Raw genomic sequence first — 21,911 nt, 5'->3', positions numbered from 1 at the left:
GGGATTCTTTGGGGGCACTATTCTGCATATTGTAACTGTGAATATCCTTACACATGTATTCCAGTATATAGCATATGAGTTCTCTAGGATATATATCTAGTTGTGAAGTGATTGGGTCAGAGGACATGCATATCTTCACTTCACTAGATGATGCAACTGCTTTCCAAAGTTATGTACACTCTCAAGCAGTGTGTGAGCAATCCCGTTGTTCTTCAACCTTGCCAACACTTCCTGTTAACTTTTAAATTTTTGCCAGTCTGGAATTGGTTAATTATATCCTATTGTGGTTTTAATCTGCATTTTGCTGATTGAGAATTAAACTGAATAGCTTTTCATATATTTTTTTAAGATTTATTTATTTATTTGACAGAGATCACAAGTAGGCAGAGAGGCAGGCAGAGAGAGAGGGGGAAGCAGGCTCCCCACTGAGCAGAGAGCCCGATGCAGGGCTTGATCGCAGGACCCTGAGACCACCACCTGAGCTGAAGGCAGATGCTTAACCCACCAAGCCACCCAGGCGCTCCGCTTTTCATATTTTTTTTAATTTTAAGATTTGATTTTTCAGTAATCGCTATATCCAATATGGGGCTCAAACTCACAACCCTGAGATCAAGAGTCATACACTCTACTGACTAAGCCAGCCAGGCACCCCACTTTTTATATTTTTAATTTATCTTATGGGTTTCATCTCTTGGGAATGCCAGTTAGGGTCTTTCCCTCTTTTTTGGGTTGTCTTTATCTTACTGATTTGTATATTCTGGATGTGAGTCATTTGTCAGGTGTTTGTGTGTTTTTTTAAGATACTATTATTTATTTGGCAGAGAGAGAGAGAGACCCCACAAGAGAGGGAACACAAGCAGGGGGAGTGGGAGAAGGAGAAGCAGGCTTCCTGCCAAGCAGGGTGCCCGATGCTGGGCTTGATCCCAGAATTCTGGGATCATGACCTGAGTCAAAGGCAGATGCTTAATGACCGAGCCACCCAGGCACCCCTCATTTGTCAGTTATTTGTGTCATAAGCATGTTGTCTCATTCTGTGGCTTGTGTTTCTCATTTCATCATGGTGTATTTTTAATGCTTGCTTGAGTCCCTCTAAGGTAGTTAAATCAGAATCTCTTGGGATTAGGCCCAAATGTAGATATTATTTTAAACTGAAATATAGGGGACGCCTGGGTGGCTCAGTTGGTTAAGCAGCTGCCTTCGGCTCAGGTCATGATCCCAGCGTCCTGGGATCGAGTCCCGCATCGGGCTCCTTGCTCGGCAGGGAGCCTGCTTCTCCCTCTGCCTCTGCCTGCCATTCTGTCTGCCTGCGCTCGCTCGCTCTCCCTCTCTCTCTGACAAATTAAAAAAAAAAAAAAAATCTTTAAACTGAAATATAGGTCACATACCATAAAATTCACCATTTTAAAGTATATGCATCAGTTTTTTAATATATATTTGTATGTGTGTATATATATATATATATATATATATATATATATATATATATTTTATTATTATGTTTTTGGAGAGAGAAAGAGTATGCGAGCATGCATGAGGGTTGGCCAAAATCAAGAGTTGGATGCTTAACCGACTGATCCAGTCAGGCACCCTACATATCTTATTAAGTTTTAATCTAAATATCATAATAATCACCCTCTTAAAATATACAATTTAGTGATATTTACAGAATATTCAAAAAGTTTGTAGCCATCATCACTATCTAATTCCAGAACATTTTCATCACTTCAAAGTGAAACCCTGTACCATTTGGCAGTTACTCTCTATTTCCTCTGCCTCCAGGCCTGGAAACCACTAATTTCTGTCTTGATGGATTTGTCTATTTTGGCCATATTATATAAGTGGAATCATACAATAGGCAACCTTTTGTTTCTGGTTTCTTTCATTTAGCATATCTTCAAAGTTCATCCATGTTATAGCATATATAAGTACTTCATTTTTATGGCCAAGTAATATTCTATTATGGATATATTATTAATATTTTGTTCATTCATCAGTTGATAGACACATAGGTTGTTTTCACTTTTATAGAAATCAGTATTATGAATGATACTGCTATGAACATTCACATATAAGTTTTTGTGTAGACCTATGTCTTCCGTTTTCTTGAGTCTATGCCTGGGAGTGGAATTACTGAGTCATACTTTTTGAGGAACTGCCAAACTGTTTTCCAAAGTGGCTGCACCATTTTATAGTCCCACCCACAATGCATGAAGGTAGATGTTATTTTTTTTTTTTAAAGTATTTATTCGGGACGCCTGGGTGGCTCAGTTGGTTAAGCAGCTGCCTTCGGCTCAGGTCATGATCCCGGCGTCCTGGGATCGAGTCCCACATCGGGCTCCTTGCTTGGCAGGGAGCCTGCTTCTCCCTCTGCCTCTGCCTGCCACTCTGTCTGCCTGTGCTCACTCTCGCTTCTCTCTCTATGACAAAATAAATAAATAAATAAAATCTTTAAAAAAAAAAAAAGAATTTATTTATTCATTTGACAGAGAGCGATCACAAGCAGGCAGAGAGGCAGGCAGAGAGAGAGGAGGAATCAGGCTCCCCGCCGAGCAGAGAGCCCGATGCGGGACTCGATCCCTGGACCCTGGGATCACGACCCAAGCCGAAGGCAGTGGCCCAACCCACTGAGCCACCCAGGCACCCTAGATGTTATTTTAAAAGCTCACCAGGTGATTCTAACCTGCAGCCCACAGCCATTGTAGTCATTCTTTTAGTATATCCAGCAAGCCTGGCCAGAGAGGGACAGAGAAGGCCAGAAGGACAAGCTGGATTCTTGGCAAAACCTACCTTTAAAACAGCTTCACAATACACCCTTCTTGGTACTTGGGTATTAAAATGGCAGGGTGACCCACCATTGAGGACTTTTTCTAACAGTTTCTTTTTGCTAGGACAAATAGATAAATTTTGCTTATATTTGCCTCTTATTTGTGTGATTATATCTTATTCCTGAGTCCTGGGACCTAAAACCCGAGAATAGCATATGAGTGTGGCTATTTTAGAGTTACCTAAGAACCAAGAGCCCTTTTCTATCAGTTTTAAAAACAAAGGTTTGTGAGATGTGGTGAAAGTGTCAGTCTGGTGTCAGATCACCTCCTCTACCCTAGTAGAGTTTTATGCACTGCTCTGTCCTGAGTTATCTTTCCTGAAGAGCAGAAAGAAGTTTCTTGTTAGTCAATGTGTTATCTCATTGCCATCGATACTCTGTAATATATATGACAGTGTACAAGAAAGCCAGCTGAGATCAAGGTGGAAAGTTGATATAAATTATGGATACCCTCATAAACATTTGACTCAAAACAACAGCACTTGCTAACTCAGGTCTCACACTTTCTCAGGTGTCACTGTTCATGCTCACTCAGGTATCACCCATGTGTTTACTCAAGTGTCACAATCCGGTGTCTTCTTTGAGTGTCGCCCTTACAGATCATCCTCAGGTTTACTCAGGCATGGCCACTTGTTGCCTGCACAACTAGCAGCCTCATTTTTTATGGGGTTTTGTCCTTCTAGGGCCTTTCTCCTTCAGGTGTATTGTGCTACTTTGTCTTTTTTTTTTTTTTTTTTTTTTAGATTTTATTTATTTATTTGACACAGAGAGAGATCACAAGTAGACAGGCAGGCAGAGAGAAGGAGGGAAACACGCTCCCCGATGAGCAGAGAGCCCATTGTGGGGTTCGATCCCAGGACCCTGAGATCATGACCCGAGCCGAAGGCAGAGCCTTAGCCCACTGAGCCACCCAGCGCCCCTGTACTACCTTGTCTTTTTTTTTTTTTATAAACATATAATGTATTTTTATCCTCAAGGGTACAGGTCTGTGAATTGCCAGGCTTACACACTATATAGCACTCACCATAGCACATACCCTCCCCAGTGCCCATAACCGCATCCCCCTCTCCTGACCCCCCCTTCCCCCAGCAATCCTCAGTTTGTTTTGTGAGATTAAGAGTCACTTATGGTTTGTCTCCCTCCCAATCCCATCTTGTTTCATTTGTTCTTTTCCTAACCCCCAAACCCCCCACGCTGCATCTCCACTTCCTCATATCAGAGATCATATGATAGTTGTCTTTCTCCGATTGACTTATTTCACTAAGCATAATACCCTCTAGTTCCATCCACGTCATTGCAAATGGCGAGATTTCATTTCTTTTGATGGCTACATAGTATTCCATTGTGTGTGTGTGTGTGTGTGTGTGTGTGTGTGTGTGTGTGTGTCACATCTTCTTTATCCATTCATCTGTTGATGGACATCTAGGTTCTCTCCATAGTTTGGCTATTGTGGACATTGCTGCTATAAACATTTGGGTGCACGTGCCCCTTCAGATCACTACGTTTGTATCTTTAGGGTAAATACCCAGTAGTGCAATTGCCGGGTCATAGGGTAGCTCTGTTTTCAACTTTTTGAGGAATCTCCATGCTGTTTTCCAGAGTGGTTGCACCAGCTTGCATTCCCACCAACAGTGTAGGAGGGTTCCCCTTTCTCCGCATCCTCGAATCCTCGCCAGCATCTGTCATTTCCTGACTTGTTAATTTTAGCCATTCTGACTGGTGTGAGGTGGTATCTCACTGTGGTTTTGATTTGTATTTCCCTGATGCCGAGTGATGTGGAGCACTTTTTCATGTGTCTGTTGGCCACCTGGATGTCTTCTTTGCAGAAATGTCTGTTCACGTCCTCTGCCCATTTCTTTTTTTTTTTTTTTAAGATTTTATTATTTATTTGACAGACAGAGATCACAATTAGGCAGAGAGGCAGGCAGAGAGAGAGGAAGGGAAGCAGGCTCCCTGCTGAGCAGAGAGCCCGACACGGGGCTCGATCCCAGGACCCTGGGATCATGACCTGAGCCGAAGACAGAGGCTTTAACCCACTGAGCCACCCAGGCACCCCCCTCTGCCCATTTCTTGATTGGATTATTTGTTCTTTGGGTGTTAAGTTTGCTTAGCTCTTTCTAGATTTTGGATACTAGCCCTTTATCTGATATGTCGTTTGCAAATATCTTCTCCCATTCTGTCAGTTGTCTTTTGGTTTCCTTTTTGTTTCCTTTGCTGTGCAAGAGCTTTTGATCTTTATGAAATTCCAAGAGTTCATTTTTGCCCTTGCTTCCCTTGCCTTTGGTAATGTTCCTAGGAAGAAGTTGCTGTGGCTAAGGTTGAAGAGGTTGCTGCCTGTATTCTCCTCAAGGATTTTGATGGATTTCTTTCTCACATTGAGGTCCTTCATCCATTTTGAGTCTATTTTCATGCGTGGTGTAAGGAAATGGTCCAGTTTCATTTTTCTGCATGTGGCTATCCAATTTTCCCAACACCCTTTGTTGAAGAGACTGTCTTTTTTCCATTGGACATTCTTTCCTGCTTTGTCGAAGATTAGTTGACCATAGAGTTGAGGGTCTATTTCTGAGCTCTCTATTCTGTTCCATTGATCTTTGTGTCTGTTTTTGTGCCAGTACCATGCTGTCTTGATGATGACAGCTTTGTAATAGAGCTTAAAGTCCGGAATTGTGATGCCACCAACTTTGGCTTTCTTTTTCAATATTCCTTTGGCTATTCGAGGTCTTTTCTGGTTCCATATAAGTTTTAGGATTATTTGTTCCATTTCTTTGGAAAAAATGGATGGGATTTTGATAGGGATTGCATTAAATGTGTAGATTGCTTTAGGTAGCATAGACATTTTCACAATATTTATTCTTACAATCCAGGAGCATGGAACAATTTTCCATTTCCTTGTGTCTTCCTCAATTTCTTTCATGAGTACTTTATAGTTTTCTGAGTATAGATTCTTTGCCTCTTTGGTTAGGTTTATTCCTAGGTATCTTATGGTTTTGGGTGCAACTGTAAATGGGATGGACTCCTTAATTTCTCTTTCTTCTGTCTTGTTGTTGGTGTAGAGAAATGCAGCTGATTTCTGTGCATTGATTTTATATCCTGACACTTTACTGAATTCCTGTACAAGTTCTAGCAATTTTGGAGCAGAGTCTTTTGGGTTTTCCACATATAGTATCATATCATCTGCAAAAAGTGATAGTTTGACTTCTTCTTTGCCAATTTGGATGCCTTTAATTTCTTTTTCTTTTTCTTTTTCTTTTTTTTTTTTTTTTTTGGATGCCTTTAATTTCTTTTTGTTGTCTGATTGCTGAGGCTAGGACTTCTAGTACTGTGTTGAATAGCAGTGGTGATAATGGGCGTCCCTGCCATGTTCCTGGCCTTAGAAAAGCTTTCAGTTTTCCTCCATTGAGAATGATATTTGCGGTGGGTTTTTCACAGATGGATGGCTTTGATAATATTGAGGTATGTGCCCTCTATCCCTACACTTTGAAGAGTTTTGATCAGGAAGGGATGCTGTACTTCATCAAATGCTTTTTCAGCATCTATTGAGAGTATCATATGGTTCTTGTTCTTTCTTTTATTAATGTATTGTATCACATTGATTGATTTGCGGATGTTGAACCAAACTTGCAGCCCTGGAATAAATCCCACTTGGTCATGATGAATAATCCTTTTAATGTACTATTGGATCCTATTAGCTAGTATTTTGGTGAGAATTTTCGCATCTGTGTTCATCAAGGTTATTGGTCTGTAATTCTCTTTTTTGATGGGATCCTTGTCCGGTTTTGGGATCGGGGTGATGCTGGCCTCATTGTACTACCTTGTCTTAATGGGGATGCCAGGTCTTCCCTGCCTTTATGGAGGATGCACCAACTCATCACATTTCTCAGATTTGGAATCAAAATTTCTTCTGTCAGGGCATTGATGAGTATTTTTTTAGTTGCAGAATTTATAGATTTTTAAGTCATTTCTTCAGCCATTTGACATACTTCTGAGTATCCATTCTCAAACATCTACTAAATCTGCCTCCTGTTTTAAATTATCATTGCCCTGGCTATAATTGGTAGCAGGGAGCACATGGCAAAAGCTTCCCTAGTTGTATGCCAGTGATAGAGACTTCCTGTGTACACGGTGCCTGTACTGCTGAAGTGCTCTTAGCCCTCCTTTGGTATATGTGCAGAAAGCTTAGTGATTAAAGCCTCATAACCAGACAGACCTGGGTTGCAGTGCCATATATCCTTGAGCATGTCCTTCACCTTTCTGAGCCTGAAACATGTGGATGGTAGTAGATGATTGGGTTGGGTGACAGAGAAGGAAATGGGATAACATACACAAAATGCTTCCCGTGATGCTAGCTCATTTTGTCACAGCTATTCCTTTTTTTTTTTTTTTTTTTTGGTCCTCCTTCAGTTTTGTTGGAAGCAAATAATGAAAACCATTGCCGTTAAAAACATACATAAATGAGTTAAATAACACCATCAAGTATTTGTGGTTTTTTAAAAGATTTTATTTACTTAATTGACAGAGAAATAGAAAGTGCATAAGTAAGTAGAGCAGCAGGCAGAGAGATAGGGAGAAGCAGGCTCTCCGTGGAGTAGGGAGCCAGCTGTGGGGCTCAATCCCAGGACCCTGGGATCATGATCTGAGCAGAAGACAGCCGCTTAATGACTGAGCCACCCAGGCACCACTCAAGTATTTGTTAACCAATTGGTTTCCCATTCACTATCTTAAAGCCTCTATCGGTACTCCAAATGTTGCTTTGTTTCATGTCCAGGGTATTTTTTTTTCTTTCTTTTTAAAAAATTTATTAGCATATAATGTATTATTTGCTTCAGGGGTACAGGTCTGTGAATCATCAGTCTCACACAATTCATAGCACTCACCATAGCACATACCCTCCCCAATGTCCATCACCCAGCCACCCTGTCCCTCCCCCCCACCCCCCAGCAACCCTTAGTTTGTGTCCGAGGCTAAGAGTCTCTTATGGTCTGTCTCCCTCCCTGGTCCCATCTTGTTTCATTTTTTTCCCTCCCTACCCCCCATGACCACCCCCACACCCTGCCTCTCAAATTCCTCCTATCAGAGAGATCATATGATAATTGTCTTTCTCTGATTGACTTATTTCGCTCAGCATAACACCCTCTAATTCCATCCACATCGTTGCAAATGGCAAGATTTAGTTTTTTGGTGGCTGCATAATATTCCATTGTATATATATACCACATCGTCTTTATCTATTCATCTGTTGATGGACTTCTAGGCTCTTTCCATAGTTTGGCTATTGTAATGTCACATCTATTTTTATTAATAATATTTATTTATAATGTCCCTGAATGTTTCCTAGGCAACAGAATTCAGCAGTTGTCTCGACTTTCTTTGGTGGTAGGTCCCCATTTCACTACTCACATAACATGTTTTGTCTAAAGGAAGGACCTATATTTAGAAACTTGCCTAATAGACTTTAGTTATGGAAGGAGGAATTCGAGAAGGAGGTACTGAGAAGAAAAGGGAGTCTAGTGATTTTTAAGTTAATTGTACTAATTTTGCTCAGCTCCTAGACTTGCATTTCCCCCCAAATAAATTGTCCATTTTTTTTCTCTTTATTCTTTCTTTTTTCCTTCCTTCCCTTTTTTTTTTTTCCCCTGTCACTTGTACTGGAGAGCCCATAGAATCTCACATTGATCTATAAGGCTCTATTTCCCCCCATGAAACTCTGATTGTTTTACATTTGTGAAAAGAAAGTTTTGGAAGTTTACAGAAAGATGTTAGTTCTTGAGGCACCCGGCTGGCTCAGTCAGTCTAGCATGAAACTCTTTTTTTTTTTTTTTTTAAGTTTTATTTATTCATTTATTTATTAGAGAGACAGAGCGCAAGCAAAGAGAGCAGCAGGAAGAGGGAGAAGCAGACTTCCCACTAAGCAAGGAGCCTGATGTGGGACTCAGTGCCAGAACTCAGAGATCATGATCTGAGCCGAAGGGAGCTGCTAATGAGCCACCCAGGCGTCCCTAGAGTGCGACTCTTGATCTCAGGGTTGTGAGTTTGACCCCCACATTGGGTGTAGAGATTACTTAAAATAAAAAATCTTTAAAAGAGAAAGAGAGATGTTCTTTATTAAAATGAATATTTATTGGGTGCGCCTGGGTAGGTTTAGTTGGTTAAGCATCAGACTCTTGATTTTGGCTCAGGTCATGATCCTCAGGGTCTTGAGATTGAGTCCTCATGTGGGGCTCCTTACTCAGCCAGAAGTCTGCTTGGGATTCTCTCTGCCCCTCCCTTGGCTTGCACAGCAGGTGTGTTCTCTCTCTCTCTTTCTCTCCAAAATAAATAAATAAATCTTTTTTTTTAAAGATTGTATTTATTTATTTGACAGACAGAGATCACAAGTAGGCAGAGAGGCAGGCAGAGAGAGGAGGTAGCAGGCTCCCTGATGAGCAGAGAGCCCGATGCGGGGCTCGATCCCTGGATCCTGGGATTGTGACCCAAGCCAAAGGCAGGGGCTTTAACCCACTGAGCCACCCAGGCGTCCCTAAATAAATCTTTTTAAAATGAATATTTATTGAGAATTTACCATGTGCCAATCATGATTCTAAATGCTTTACATGTATTATCTTGTGTCATCTTTTTAGTTGTCTTAAGTAATCTATGAGATTATGATCTTACAGATAAACTAAGGTTCTGAAAAGTTAAGCGACTTGCAAAATTTTGCTCATTGCAGGTTCACCCAACCATATGTCAGAGCTAGCATGCATACCCAGTCTAACTTCAGATTTCGCTACCTTAACCCCTACACTTGAGTCTGTATGTCACTTAGAAAAATTTGTCTGATGATCTTCACAAACTGAGTCATTTTACTCCTCAGAGTTCAGCTGCTTTATTTCAGTTTCTGAAAGGAATGGTGATTGCAGTCTATTTCTGAAGCTGAGGAAATGACCAGAACCAGAAATTCCTTCATGCCTTCCCTAAAAGGCATTTAGTCAGGAAAGTTCTCAACATGTTAGGTTTTCTGAGACATACTCACAGGTACCTAATACATCATGATAAATAAGGTGGACAAGGTGCATGGAAAACCATGTGTAAAAGTCTATCATACAAGCCCAAAAGTCAGTCTTTCTTAGCTCCCCTGGGGGTGAACCACAACCCATCCTTTGAGTTTCTGTCACTATCTACAGTTCCTGGCCCTGAGGCCTCTCAGAGCTTTCACTATGTCCCAGCGGAAGTAGCATCTTTACTTTCACATGTGGCAGAGGACACCTAGCTTCTATCCCTAGCCCAACAATATTTAACCTTTGTGATCTTGGATAAGTCACCAACTTCTCTGTGTTTTTTCCCTTATCAAGCATATTGTTTACACAAATTTAGAGATTTAAAATATCTCCCGTCTCTTCATGGTGCTTGTAAAAGACCAAAATGAACAAAAAAGCAAAAAAGGTGTGAGAACCCTAAAACTAGAAGGAAATACACCAGACTCTTTTAACTCTGGGATTATGGGAGGTATATATTTTCTTCTTAATATTTTTCCTGTATCTTTCAAGTTTTCTACAGTAAGCACATCTTCTATTCTGATAGAAAAAGGAAAGAAAGGTTTGATAAAAAGAACATCACACCTTCTCATCATGGCCTTACAGTCTAAGTAAGCATGAAGTCAGAGTGACAGGGGACATCAGTTACAGATGTGCCTTTCGTGGCCCAGCCAGCCATGGAGCTCAGTGAGCAGCTCATGGCAGGGGCACCTGCCACACCCATTTTAAGGGACTACTGTTCTCACTCTTCCCATTTTTGATTAGCAGTAACATACTAGCCATGTAGTTAAAAATCCAGTGTTATAGGGGCGCCTGGGTGGCTCAGTGGGTTAAGCCGCTGCCTTCGGCTCAGGTCATGATCTTGGAGTCCTGGGATCGAGCCCCGCATCGGGCTCTCTGCTCAGCAGGGAGCCTGCTTCCTCCTCTCTCTCTGCCTGCCTCTCTGCCTGCTTGTGACCTCTCTGTGAAATAAATAAATAAAATCTTTAAAAAAAAAAAAAAATCCAGTGTTACAAATTAACAAGTTCTTCCCTTTATAAAAAGATTCACCAGATAGACCTGTTATATAACACTTTTAGTAGACTATTTAAAAAATGAGTGCATCTAAAATATGATTCTAAATTTGATTTTAAAGTACAATTCTAAATCTCATGTACAGATAATTTTTATTTTATTTTATTTATTTATTTTACTTATTTGACAGACAGAGATCACAGGTAGACAGAGAGAGAGGGGGAAGCAGGCTCCTCGCCGAGCAGAGAGCCTGATGCGGGGCTCGATCCCAGGACCCTGGTATCATGACCTGAGCCGAAGGCAGAGGCTTTAACCCGCTGAGCCACCCAGGCAGCCCCTGTACAGATAATTTTTAGAAACACAACTGCTTAAACCATGAAGGAACTTACTAAACATTAAAAAAATTTTTTTAAACATTTTTTATTTAAATTCAATTAACATGTATTATTGGTTTCAGAGGTACAGGCCTGTGATTCTTCGGTCTCATATAATAAGCAGTGCTCATTACATCACTTGCCCTCCTTAATGTCCTCCTTTCCAGCATCCCTCGGTTTGTTTCCTATGTTTAAGAGTCTCTTATGGTTTGTCTCCCTTTCTGGTTTCTTCTTCTTTTATTTTTTTTTCTCTTCCCCTGTGATCTCCTGTTTTGTTTCCACATATGATCATATGATAATTGTCTTTCTCTGCTTGACTTATATCACTTGGCATAATACCCTCTAGTTCCATCCATATTAGTTAAACTTGTAAAAAGTACCTGCATGTTAAGATATTTTATGGCCTATTGTTGAAGTTTGAGTCTGGCAACTTTTGGACTCTTAATTTGGAAACTGTGGTTATGTTCAGTAAAATATAAATTAAAATTTTGAAAGATTGAGAAAATTGAGATAGGACTTCCTTACCCTTAATTCACTGCAAAATAAATGAATTTATCAGAAGTACCTGACAACTTAGTGGAAACCACACGAGCTTTGGAGTCAGACATACTGGATGTGGAATTTGGTTCTGTCACACAGCAGCTTTTTGTGAGCAAATCAACCTCTTTTTTTTTCTTAAGATTTTATTTATTTATATAGAGACAGTGTGAGCAGGGAAAGGGCCAGAGAGAGAACCTCAGGCAGACTCTGTGCTGAGCACAGAGCCCCACTCAGGGCTCGATCTCACCACCTTGAGATCATGACCTGAGCTGAAACCAGGAGTTGGACACTCAACCAACTGAGCCACCCAAGTGCCCTGTGACTCAGCCTCTTGAATTTGTCTTCAACATATACTGGGCATAATATAATGAACTCACCTCATATCTAGGCTGTTGTGAAGATTTTATCAAATAATGTTTTATTTAATATATTTTTTTTAATTTTTAAGTAATCTCTACACCCAACATGGAGCTCAAACCCACAACCCCAAGATCAAGAGTCACATATTCCACTGACTCAGCCAGCCAGGCACCCCTCTGTCAAATAATATTTCTTCCCCTTTTTGATTCTCAGTAATCAGCACTCCTCCCTCTGTCTAAAATCAGGGCAGCATGTTCACATATGGCTGTGTTTTCAGTGGCAAGAGGCAGTCCTGAGACTTCACCTCTATTTCCCCTTTCCCTTCGGGCTATAGGGACCCAAGTTAGTCTCTACTTCCATGGTCTTAATGGAAATCATGTCAATTGTGATCATGTCAATTGTGATAGCTCATTACTCCCGTGTTCCCACACATCATGCCTGGCCCCCTCTGTGACTGCTTCCTGGTGGAACAGGTGATTGTAATCAGTCATTCCATGATGCATATTTCTGTCTTTGCTTTAGTTCCTAAGATAGATGGGTGGTATGAGACATGGGACATTGCCTTAGAGACAAGTCATGCCCTGGACACTGTAGTCAGGCTAAATCTATCAAAGATATTAAAAAGAATATATAAGATCAAGAAGTAAATTATCTCTTGAGCTGTTGAATGTTCTCCCCAAGGTTAGTATTCCCCATTGTTTGCACTGCTGTTGGGTACTTACTCTGTATGATTACATGTTTAGGCAGCTTTCTACATAGAATGAAAATACTGCCGTGTACTGACAGTTATATGCCTGGTTTCTATGACTCTCAGCCAACACTTAGGAGCCAGAGGAATTTTTTACTTCTTGAGGGAATCACCCTATGGATTTTATTTTCAGGTGATTCTGAAGGGCAGCAAGGAGCGCAGCACTGGGGCCACTGGAGTTAATGCGGACTCCTCCCGCTCCCATGCTATCATCCAAATTCAGATCAAGGATTCAGCCAAGAGGACATTTGGCAGGTGAGTTGGAAATATGCAAGGAATTGCATTGTCTGCCTTTCCCTAATGTGACTTTGAAATATGTGTTATCAACAACAGGACATTCTGCCACCATAGAGTTTTTCATAAATATCAGGGATACAGAGTAGAGTTGTTAGCCCTGAAATAAATCATTGTATTAAAGTGCCATCAGTTGATTAACCATGAAGTAATGACCTATTGTTGGTCAAGCCTAAGTTATTAAAAGGGACATTGATTGCTTCTAACGTGAAACACAGTATAAGCAAAGAAATAGTAGGAAATGCATCTCAACTTACAGGCAAAAAAAAAAGAAAAGAAAAAAATTAATCTATCCTCCTTGAAAGAAGCCATAAGACAATTGGGTACATTCATTGCTTCTCTGGTGCTATCTTAGCAAACTCTGCCACACTGATGGATGAGCCTCTCTCACCTCTGAGTAATGAGTCTTTTTTTTCTTACTTACTTATAATTCCTCCTCCTCCTCTTCTTCTGTTTTTGAGGGGGGGACCTGGAAAGCAGCCCACAAAAGTTTCTATTTAATTATCTAAGTGGTCACCTAAGTGATTTGCATTGTAGTCATTTAGCCTTATAGGAAGAATGTTTTATTAATTTTATTAATTTCTCACAAATGATTAAAACCAACAGAAGTGTCTGAGCAGTGAGGGCAACAGCTGACAGATCAGAGTCTTCTAATAATTTTGGAAAGCTGATAGTATGTCTTTTCTTTCCAGAGGTTGGGCCAGTGTTAAATTTCTTCCTGCTGCCCCAAAATGCTGATTGATGTAAAAATAAACCAAGGCCCCAAGAAGTTATCCCTGCTGTGTGTTTTCTCTAGGATCTCTTTTATTGACTTGGCTGGCAGCGAAAGAGCAGCAGATGCCAGAGACTCAGACAGACAGACAAAGATGGAAGGCGCAGAAATAAACCAGAGTCTTCTGGCTGTAAGTTGTTTGAAAGCTTTGATCTAAAAATCCTTCTTTTTTTTTTTTTTTTTTTAAGATTTTATTTATTTATTTGACAGACAGGAATCACAAGTAGGCAGAGAGGCAGGCAGAGAGAGAGAGAGGGGGAAGTAGGCTCCCCATTAAGCAGAGAGCCCGATGCGGGGCTTGATCCCAGGACCCCAGGATCATGACCTGAGCCGAAGGCAGAGGCTTTAACCCACTGAGCCACCCAGGCGCTCCTAAAAATCCTTCTTGAGAGATTTTTGCCCCTCTTTACATGCAGCCAGAGTGGGTGAAGGTGGGGTGGGGTAGAATCAGCGGAGCAAGGGCATGCTCCTGTCTGGAAGTGGGGTTCCAGGGTTAGAAATAGAGGCTGCCCAATCAGATTCTTAGAAGTTCTAGGCAACTCTTTCCTTCTTTTCCTGCCTTTTCTTCCTCTGGTCAATCCCTTAGGAGCAGAAAAGTATTTCGGCAGCAGCTGAATGGTTAACTTAGGTAAGCTTTCTCTCTCTCATCAAGTTTTTAAATTGTATTAATTTTTCAAACATAACAGAATAAATCACATAATGACCTCCCAAATACTTGTACCCAGCTTCAACATGTGAAAAGTCTAACGAACCCTTTCCTTCCCCTGGTTAGGTTATTGTAAAGCAAATCCTGTCATCTTGTCATTTCTTCCACAAATGTTTCATTATCTCGAAGAGATAAGGACTCTTACTTTTGAATATAACTGTAATGCCATTATCATACCTGAGGAAGTAATTATGTAATGTTATCTATTATCCAGGAAGTATTGTGATTTCTCCAGTTGTCCCATAAATGTCTTTTCACAGTTCAAATCAAGATGCAAACAAGACCCTTGGATTGCTTTTGATAGTCTCTTTTATTCTATATCAGTTCTTTTGTTTTCTCTCTCTTATTTTTTCTTAAAGATTTTATTTATTTATTTATTTGACAGATCACAAGTAGGTAGAGGGGCAGGCAGAGAGAGAGGGGGAAACAGGTTCCTCCAGGCGCCGGGTTTTCTCTCTCTTTTAATATCAGTGTATTTGTTGAAGAAAACTGGGTCCATTTGCCCTATAAGATTTTCCAACATTGGGAATTAGGTTGACTGCATCCCCACAGTGGTGTTTATCATCATACTCTATCCTCTGTGTTTTCTATAAAGTGGCTAAGATCTGTACTCGTGCTGTACAGGAGGGAGCCACTAAGCCACATGTGGTTATTGAGCACTTCAAATGTAGCTCCTCTGAACTGATACATGCCTAAGTGTAAGATACACACTGGATTGTAAAGCAGGTATAATATCTTATTAATATTTTTTCATATTGATTACATGCTAAAATAATATTTTTGCTGGGTTTTTTTTTGTTTTTGGCTATATTGGATTACATATAGTTAAGATTATATAATTAAGATTAATTTCAGAGTACCTGGCTGGCTCAGTCAGTTAAGCATCTACCTTCAGCTCAGGTCATGATCTCAGGGTCTTGGGATCAGCCCACATTGGGATCCCTGCTCAGAGGGGCATCTGCTTCTCCCTCTCATCCCCCCACTCATGCTCTCTCTTGCTCACTCTCTGAAATAAATAAAATCTTTTTTTTTTTTTAAGATTTTATTTATTTATTTGACAGACAGAGATCACAAATAGGCAGAGAGGCAGGCAGAGAGAGAGAGAGGGAGAAGCAGGCTTCCCGCTGAGCAGAGAGCCCAATGTGGGGCTCGATCCCAGGACCCTGGGATCATGACCTGAGCCGAAGGCAGAGGCTTTAACCCACTGAGCCACCCAGGCGCCCCTGAAATAAATAAAATCTTTAAAAAAAAAAAAAAGATTAATTTCTTCTTTTTAATGTGGCTACTAGAGATTTAAAATTATACACAAAGTTTGCGCTTGGGGCTAACATATTCCTATTGGGAAAGCACTGTACTAGAAGCTTGATCAGATTGAGGTTCTGGTTTTTTGGCAGGAATTCATGGGTAGTTTTTAGACTTCTTATAGGAACACATCAGGACGTACAGAATGTCTGGTTGTCTTTTTGTGATTTTTTTTAAAAGTTTTATTTATTTATTTGACAGAGATCACAAGTAAGCAGAGAGGCAGGAAGAGAGGGGGCAGGGAAGCAGGCTCCCTGCTGAGCAGAGAGCCTGATGCGGGGCTTGATCCCAAGACCCTGAGATCATGACCTGAACTGAAGGCAGTGGCTTAACCCACTGAGCCACCCAGGCGCCCCACGTGCCCCTACTTTTAAATAAAAGAAGGGGCACCTGGGTGGCTCAGTGGGTTTAAGCCTCTGCCACCCAGGCGCCCCAGGTGCCCCTACTTTTAAATAAAAGAAGGGGCACCTGGGTGGCTCAGTGGATTTAAGCCTCTGCCTTCGGCTCAGGTCATGGTCTCAGGGTCCTGGGATCGAGCCCCGCATCGGGCTCTCTACTCAGCAGGGACCCTGCTTCCCTCTCTGACTCTCTCTGCCTGCCTCTCTGCCTACTTGTGATCTGTCAAATAAATAAAATCTTTAAAAAAGAGAGACTTTAAAAAATAAAAGCAAAAATTCTCTATGGGTTTAAGTTAGTGCGTGCTCCTACTCTCTTTCAAAATAATTATCAGAAAACTTATATCTGAATCTACACCTATAGGTGTGTATATGTGAGCAGGGAGGTGGTATATAGGTATTTTCTGTACTTAAGCTCACCTATAACTGCTAATCGTATGAGAGGAGGCAAGAAAAAAGGAGCTGGCAAACCTAGACTGCCACCACATGAGCTTGGACTCTGGGGCCTGTGGGAAAGTCCCTGGTTTTTCTGTTCCCCACTACTGGGGCTAATCCTAGGATCAGAGCCTTTAGGATGGGAGACCCTCAAATAGAGGGAGCTCAGGATGTTCACCCTTCTAGCTTGATTTTTCCTGTTGGACAAGAAACTCCCAGAGCATTTTGACTTCCTTTTGGAGGACTGTCTGAGAATGGCTCTTTTAAGAAAAGTCTGATCTGTTCCTCTCTCTTTGCATGTGGTATTTCCTGCACTTGTTGTTGATCTACCCCTTTGCAGCTGAAGGAATGTATCCGTGCGTTGGATCAGGAACACACCCACACTCCCTTCAGGCAAAGCAAATTAACTCAGGTAAAGTTAAATGTGAACTTTGAGTTTGTTCTGTTTCATTCGTTTGTTTGTTCTTGCATTCATTTGTTCATTCAGCAAAGCCTCCACTGCCCGCAAAGCATGATGGTAAGCTCAGGGAGGGGGAGGGCAGGGAAGGAGTCATATTCCTTCCAGGTCATTCTAGGCAGAGATGGGCATCCTCAGGCAGAGATGCCTGCATCATGAAGCGACTGAGCTTTCACGGGCAGTAGTGCACTTCTGGTCACCACCCAACAGCTTTCTGCTTATTTCTAATATAAAGAAACATTTTTGATTTAATGGAGTCTCTGAACCTTTGGCTGGTATAGCTGTACTAAGCATTTTCTTAGCTGTGAGACTTAGTGTTTCAAGACAAAAAATAATGGCTGGAGTTAAAGATAAGATAGATCTTTAAAAATTTTTTTAAATTTACTATTTTTTTTTTTTTAGAAATGTTTTTTCTTTTTTTTTTTTTTTAAGATTTTATTTATTTATTTAACAGACAGAGATCACAAATAGGCAGAGAGGCAGGCAGAGAGAGAGAGGAAGGGAAGCAGGCTCCCTGCTGAGCAGAGAGCCCGATGCGGGGCTCGATCCCAGGACCCTGGGACCATGACCTGAGCCGAAGGCAGAGGCTTAACCCACTGAGCCACCCAGGCACCCCTGCTTATTTTTTTAAAAGATTTTTTTTTTTTTTTTAAGATTTTATGTATTGTGTGTAAGCCTGACGATTCACAGACCTGTACCCCTGGGGCATATAATACATTATATGTTAATTTTTAAAAAATATTTTATGTATTTATTTGACAGAGAGATGAGAGAGGGAGCACAAGCAGGGGGAGTGGGAGAGGGAGAAGCAGACTTCCCGACAAGCAGGGAGCCCAATGTACGGCTCGATCTCAGGACCCTGGGATCATGCCCTGAGCTGAAGGCAGACCCTTAATGACTGAGCCATCCTGGCACCCCCAAACTGTGCTTCTTAATGAATGGAAAATGCCAGTAATTCAGCACTGTAATGGCTGCAGAACAGTGGCTCTGTATGTAGGAGTCTACCTACATACAGACTGCTGTGAAGGCGTTATGGGTGCCCATGAGTCCTTTCTGCATGCACCACGTCCTGTGCTCAGTGGGGGACAGACTAGCGTAGACGGCAGTCTAGGTAAGGATCTTTGTATTTTAGCAAATGTTCTTATTCTGTGCAGCTAACCTAATGGCTCCACAGGGCCTGGGGCAGAACCTGTAATATAACTCATTAGACTCATGATCTGTGGGTTGGATTCTATCTTCTCAAACATGATTTCAACTAGAAATTTAAGAAACCCTTTATGGGTAGTTAGTCCTGATTCTAACATTGGCTCTGACATTTTTTTTTTTGAGATTTTATTTGACAAGAGATCACAGGTAGGCAGAGAGGCAGGTGGGGGGTGCGGGGAGCAGGCTCCCCAATGAGCAGAGAGCCCGATGTGGGACTCAATCCCAGGACCCTAAGACCATGACCTGAGCCGAAGGCAGAGGCTTAACCCAGTGAGCCACCCAGGCACCCCTTGCTCTGACCTTTTTTAAAACAAGTTCACCGGGGCGCCTGGGTGGCTCAGTGGGTTAAGCCACTGCCTTCGGCTCAGGTCATGATCTCGGAGTGCTGGGATCGAGTCCCGCATCGGGCTCTCTGTTCAGCAGGGAGCCTGCTTCTCTCTCTCTCTCTCTCTCTGCCTGCCTCTCCATCTACTTGTGATCTCTCTCTGTCAAATAAATAAATAAAATCTTAAAAAAAAAAAAAAAAAAAGTTCACCATCCCCAGAAAATGCATTCCTATTTAATCCCACATCAGGCTCCTTGCTCAGCAGGGAGCCAGCTTCTCCCTCTGCCTGCCGCTCCCTCTGCTTGTGCTCTCTCAAATAAAATCTTTAAAATAATAATAATAATAATGGTAATACTTCAGAAAAAAATGAAAAAATAGTTCAGGGTCACTTGGCTCAGTCAATGGAGTGTGACTCTTGATTTGAGGCAGTCTGAGTTGTGGGTTCAAGCCCTATGTTAGGTATAGAGATTGTTTAAAAATAAAATCGTTTAGGGGTGCCTGTGTGGCTCAGTCATTAAGTGTCTGCCTTCGGCTCGGGTCATGATCCTAGGGTCCTGGGATCGAGCTCCATATCGAACTCCCAGCTTGGCGGGGACCTGCTTCTCTCTCTCCTTCTTCCCTGCTTGTGCTCTCTCTCAAATAAAGAAATTTTTAAAAATAGATAAAATGGTTTAATAATAATAGTTCAAACAGTATATGTATATACAAGTACAAAAGATGGCAAGAGGTACCTGAAAATCCTACCTCTCAGTGATAATCACTGCTACATTTTGGTGACTATCCTTCCAGATGTTTTTCTGCCCACATATCTACACATAGATCTACTTACAGAGTTACAGAATCATATGCCTTCTTCACTCAAAGTTGTAGATCTTCCCGTGTACCTAAGTTCAGATATACCTAATTATTTTTAAAGGTTGTACTGTAGTCAGTTAATATTTAGTTTGCAGGGCGCCTGGGTGGTTCAGTTGGTTAAGCTCCTGCCCTTGGCTTAGGTCATGATCCCAGGGTCCTGGGATCAAGCCCCGCATTGGGCTTCCTGCTCAGCAGAGAGTCTGCTGCTCCCTGAGCTTGTGCTATCAAATAGATTAAAAAAAAAGTATTCAGTTCCCTGTTTACAGACTCCTAGATTTTCTAATTATTATAATGCTATAAAGCATATCCTATATATTACCTTTCTTTTTTAAATCAACTGAGCAATTCTCTCTAGGATAATGTCCTAGAAGCATGCACATTTTTTATATTTTTATACATATTGACAAACTGTCTTCTCAAAAGCTTATACTGTTTCATTGTACACATGAAATAGTATAGCAATGTAGAAAAGTGCCCATTTCCCTAGACCCTCACCAGGGCCAGGGTATTATGAGTCTTACTTAATCTTATGGGTGAAAAATACTAGTGTTTTTATTTTTTAAATTTTTTATTTTTTTTCCAGCATAACAGTATTCATTATTTTTGCACCACACCCAGTGCTCCATGCAATCCGTGCCCTCTACAATACCCACCACCTGGTGCCCCCAACCTCCCACCCCCCACCCCTTCAAAATTCTCAGATCGTTTTTCAGAGTCCATAGTCTCTCATGGTTCACCAAAAATACTAGTGTTTTTACTAGTTTGTTTGTATTTCTTTGGTTGGTGAAGTACCTTTTTTCTGTGTTTTTGATCATTTGTATTTATTCTTTGTAAATTGCCTTTTTGTAGGAGGGAGGGGATCTATGGCCCCGTGTCCTGCACACAATAAGTAGACAGTATGTCCTTTGTTAATTGACTTCATTGACCTGCCTTCTGTTTTGGACAGGTCCTGAGGGATTCTTTCATTGGTGATGCCAAAACCTGCATGATTGCCAACATCTCACCAAGCCATGTGGCCACCGAACACACTCTGAATACCTTGCGTTATGCTGACCGGTGAGTCGCTCCCAGGTAGCAGGTTGTGTGTGTGTGTCTCAAACACACACAGAGATCTGATCTTGAGCTCCAGCAGAAGTCTGTTCTTGAGGCCATGATCCTAGTACCAGGGGGTACTAGTACCAGTACCTAGTACCAGTGCAATTGGTCATTTGAAGAATGTGACCTGGTAGGCCTTGCATTTGACAAGTGTGAATGTGACAAGAGAAAGGGGACACATTCCCTGGTTCAGGAGACATCTCCATTAGGGACTTTTATTTTTTTAAGATTTTATTTATTTATTTTGCGGGTGGAGAGAGCACGTGTACACACAGCATGCACGCATAAGCAGGGGGAGAAGCAGGCTTCTTGCTGAGCAGGGGATCCGAAGTGGGACCCTGGGATCATAGCCTGAGCTGAAGGCAGATGCTTAGCCGACCGAGCCACCCAGGCGCCCCCATCAGTGACTTTTAAATGGCTACTGGGAAATGATATATTTCTTTGGAGTGGAAGGCTCAAGGTTTTCTTCCTGCTAGCTTCAGCCCTAGTATAAGGGAGAGAATACATGTTACCTGTTAAGGCAGAAGCGTTTAGAACTATGTAGGTCCAGAAGACATCAACCCAGACATGACACGTTACAAAAGGTTAAAATGAACTCAGAGAAAGGCAGGAACTTTAAAAGGGCTTATTGGTAATTGGCGGTAAAGCTAGCCTGACTATATGGTCAGGGCTCTTTCTGGGGTGACCTTGGTATCTGCCAAGGTTCCCCCACCCCCATGTCCCGTCTCTTACTCGTGGTCACATAGGTTTCCTAGCATGGGTGAGACACTATCATTTCCATACTTTTCTCTGGCTGCTTTGCTGCCTGGTCCTGTCTTCTATCCTTTCCTTCTCTTTGGTCTCCCAGAAGCTGTCTTCAAGATTAAAAAACTATTTGAGGGAAACCTGTTTTTTTATTACTGTTGAGGAATCTTTAATATCATGGGATTTAATGAAAGTCACTGGGAAGGAAAAGTGAGCTATCATTTAAGTTCCATGAGAACAGGAAGCTTTATCTATTTCTCCACTGTATCAACTGCCCAGACAGTACTTGGTACCTAGTAGATGCACAGTTAAGTATTTGTGAATGAAAGGAGGAACTCTTCCTGTGGTTATAAGAGTGGGCTCTGGAGTCAAGACTATCCGGGCCAATACCCTGCTTCAGGGTATAGCTGAGCAGTCTCGGGCAACAGTTTTGGGCTTCAGTTTTATCTGACAGG

The 21,911-nt window shown here is 41.6% G+C and overlaps 1 protein-coding gene across 8 annotated transcripts in view; it reads left to right on the top strand.

Annotated features, from left to right (window-relative positions):
- The window catches only part of KIF24 (kinesin family member 24), an 88,780-nt gene that overhangs the window by 48,308 nt on the left and 18,561 nt on the right, over positions 1-21,911 (top strand). For all 8 annotated transcript variants that reach the window (XM_047699603.1, XM_047699609.1, XM_047699602.1 and 5 more), the window contains 4 exons: positions 13,004-13,125; positions 13,961-14,066; positions 17,115-17,186; positions 20,564-20,673. In XM_047699603.1, the coding sequence (XP_047555559.1) occupies positions 13,004-13,125; positions 13,961-14,066; positions 17,115-17,186; positions 20,564-20,673 (410 nt within the window). The remainder of the gene's footprint in view (positions 1-13,003; positions 13,126-13,960; positions 14,067-17,114; positions 17,187-20,563; positions 20,674-21,911) is intronic.

Source organism: Lutra lutra, chromosome 13 (genome assembly GCF_902655055.1).
Source record: "Lutra lutra chromosome 13, mLutLut1.2, whole genome shotgun sequence".
Classification (NCBI taxonomy): Eukaryota; Metazoa; Chordata; class Mammalia; order Carnivora; family Mustelidae; genus Lutra; species Lutra lutra.
This window is presented reverse-complemented; position numbering and strand designations above follow the sequence as displayed.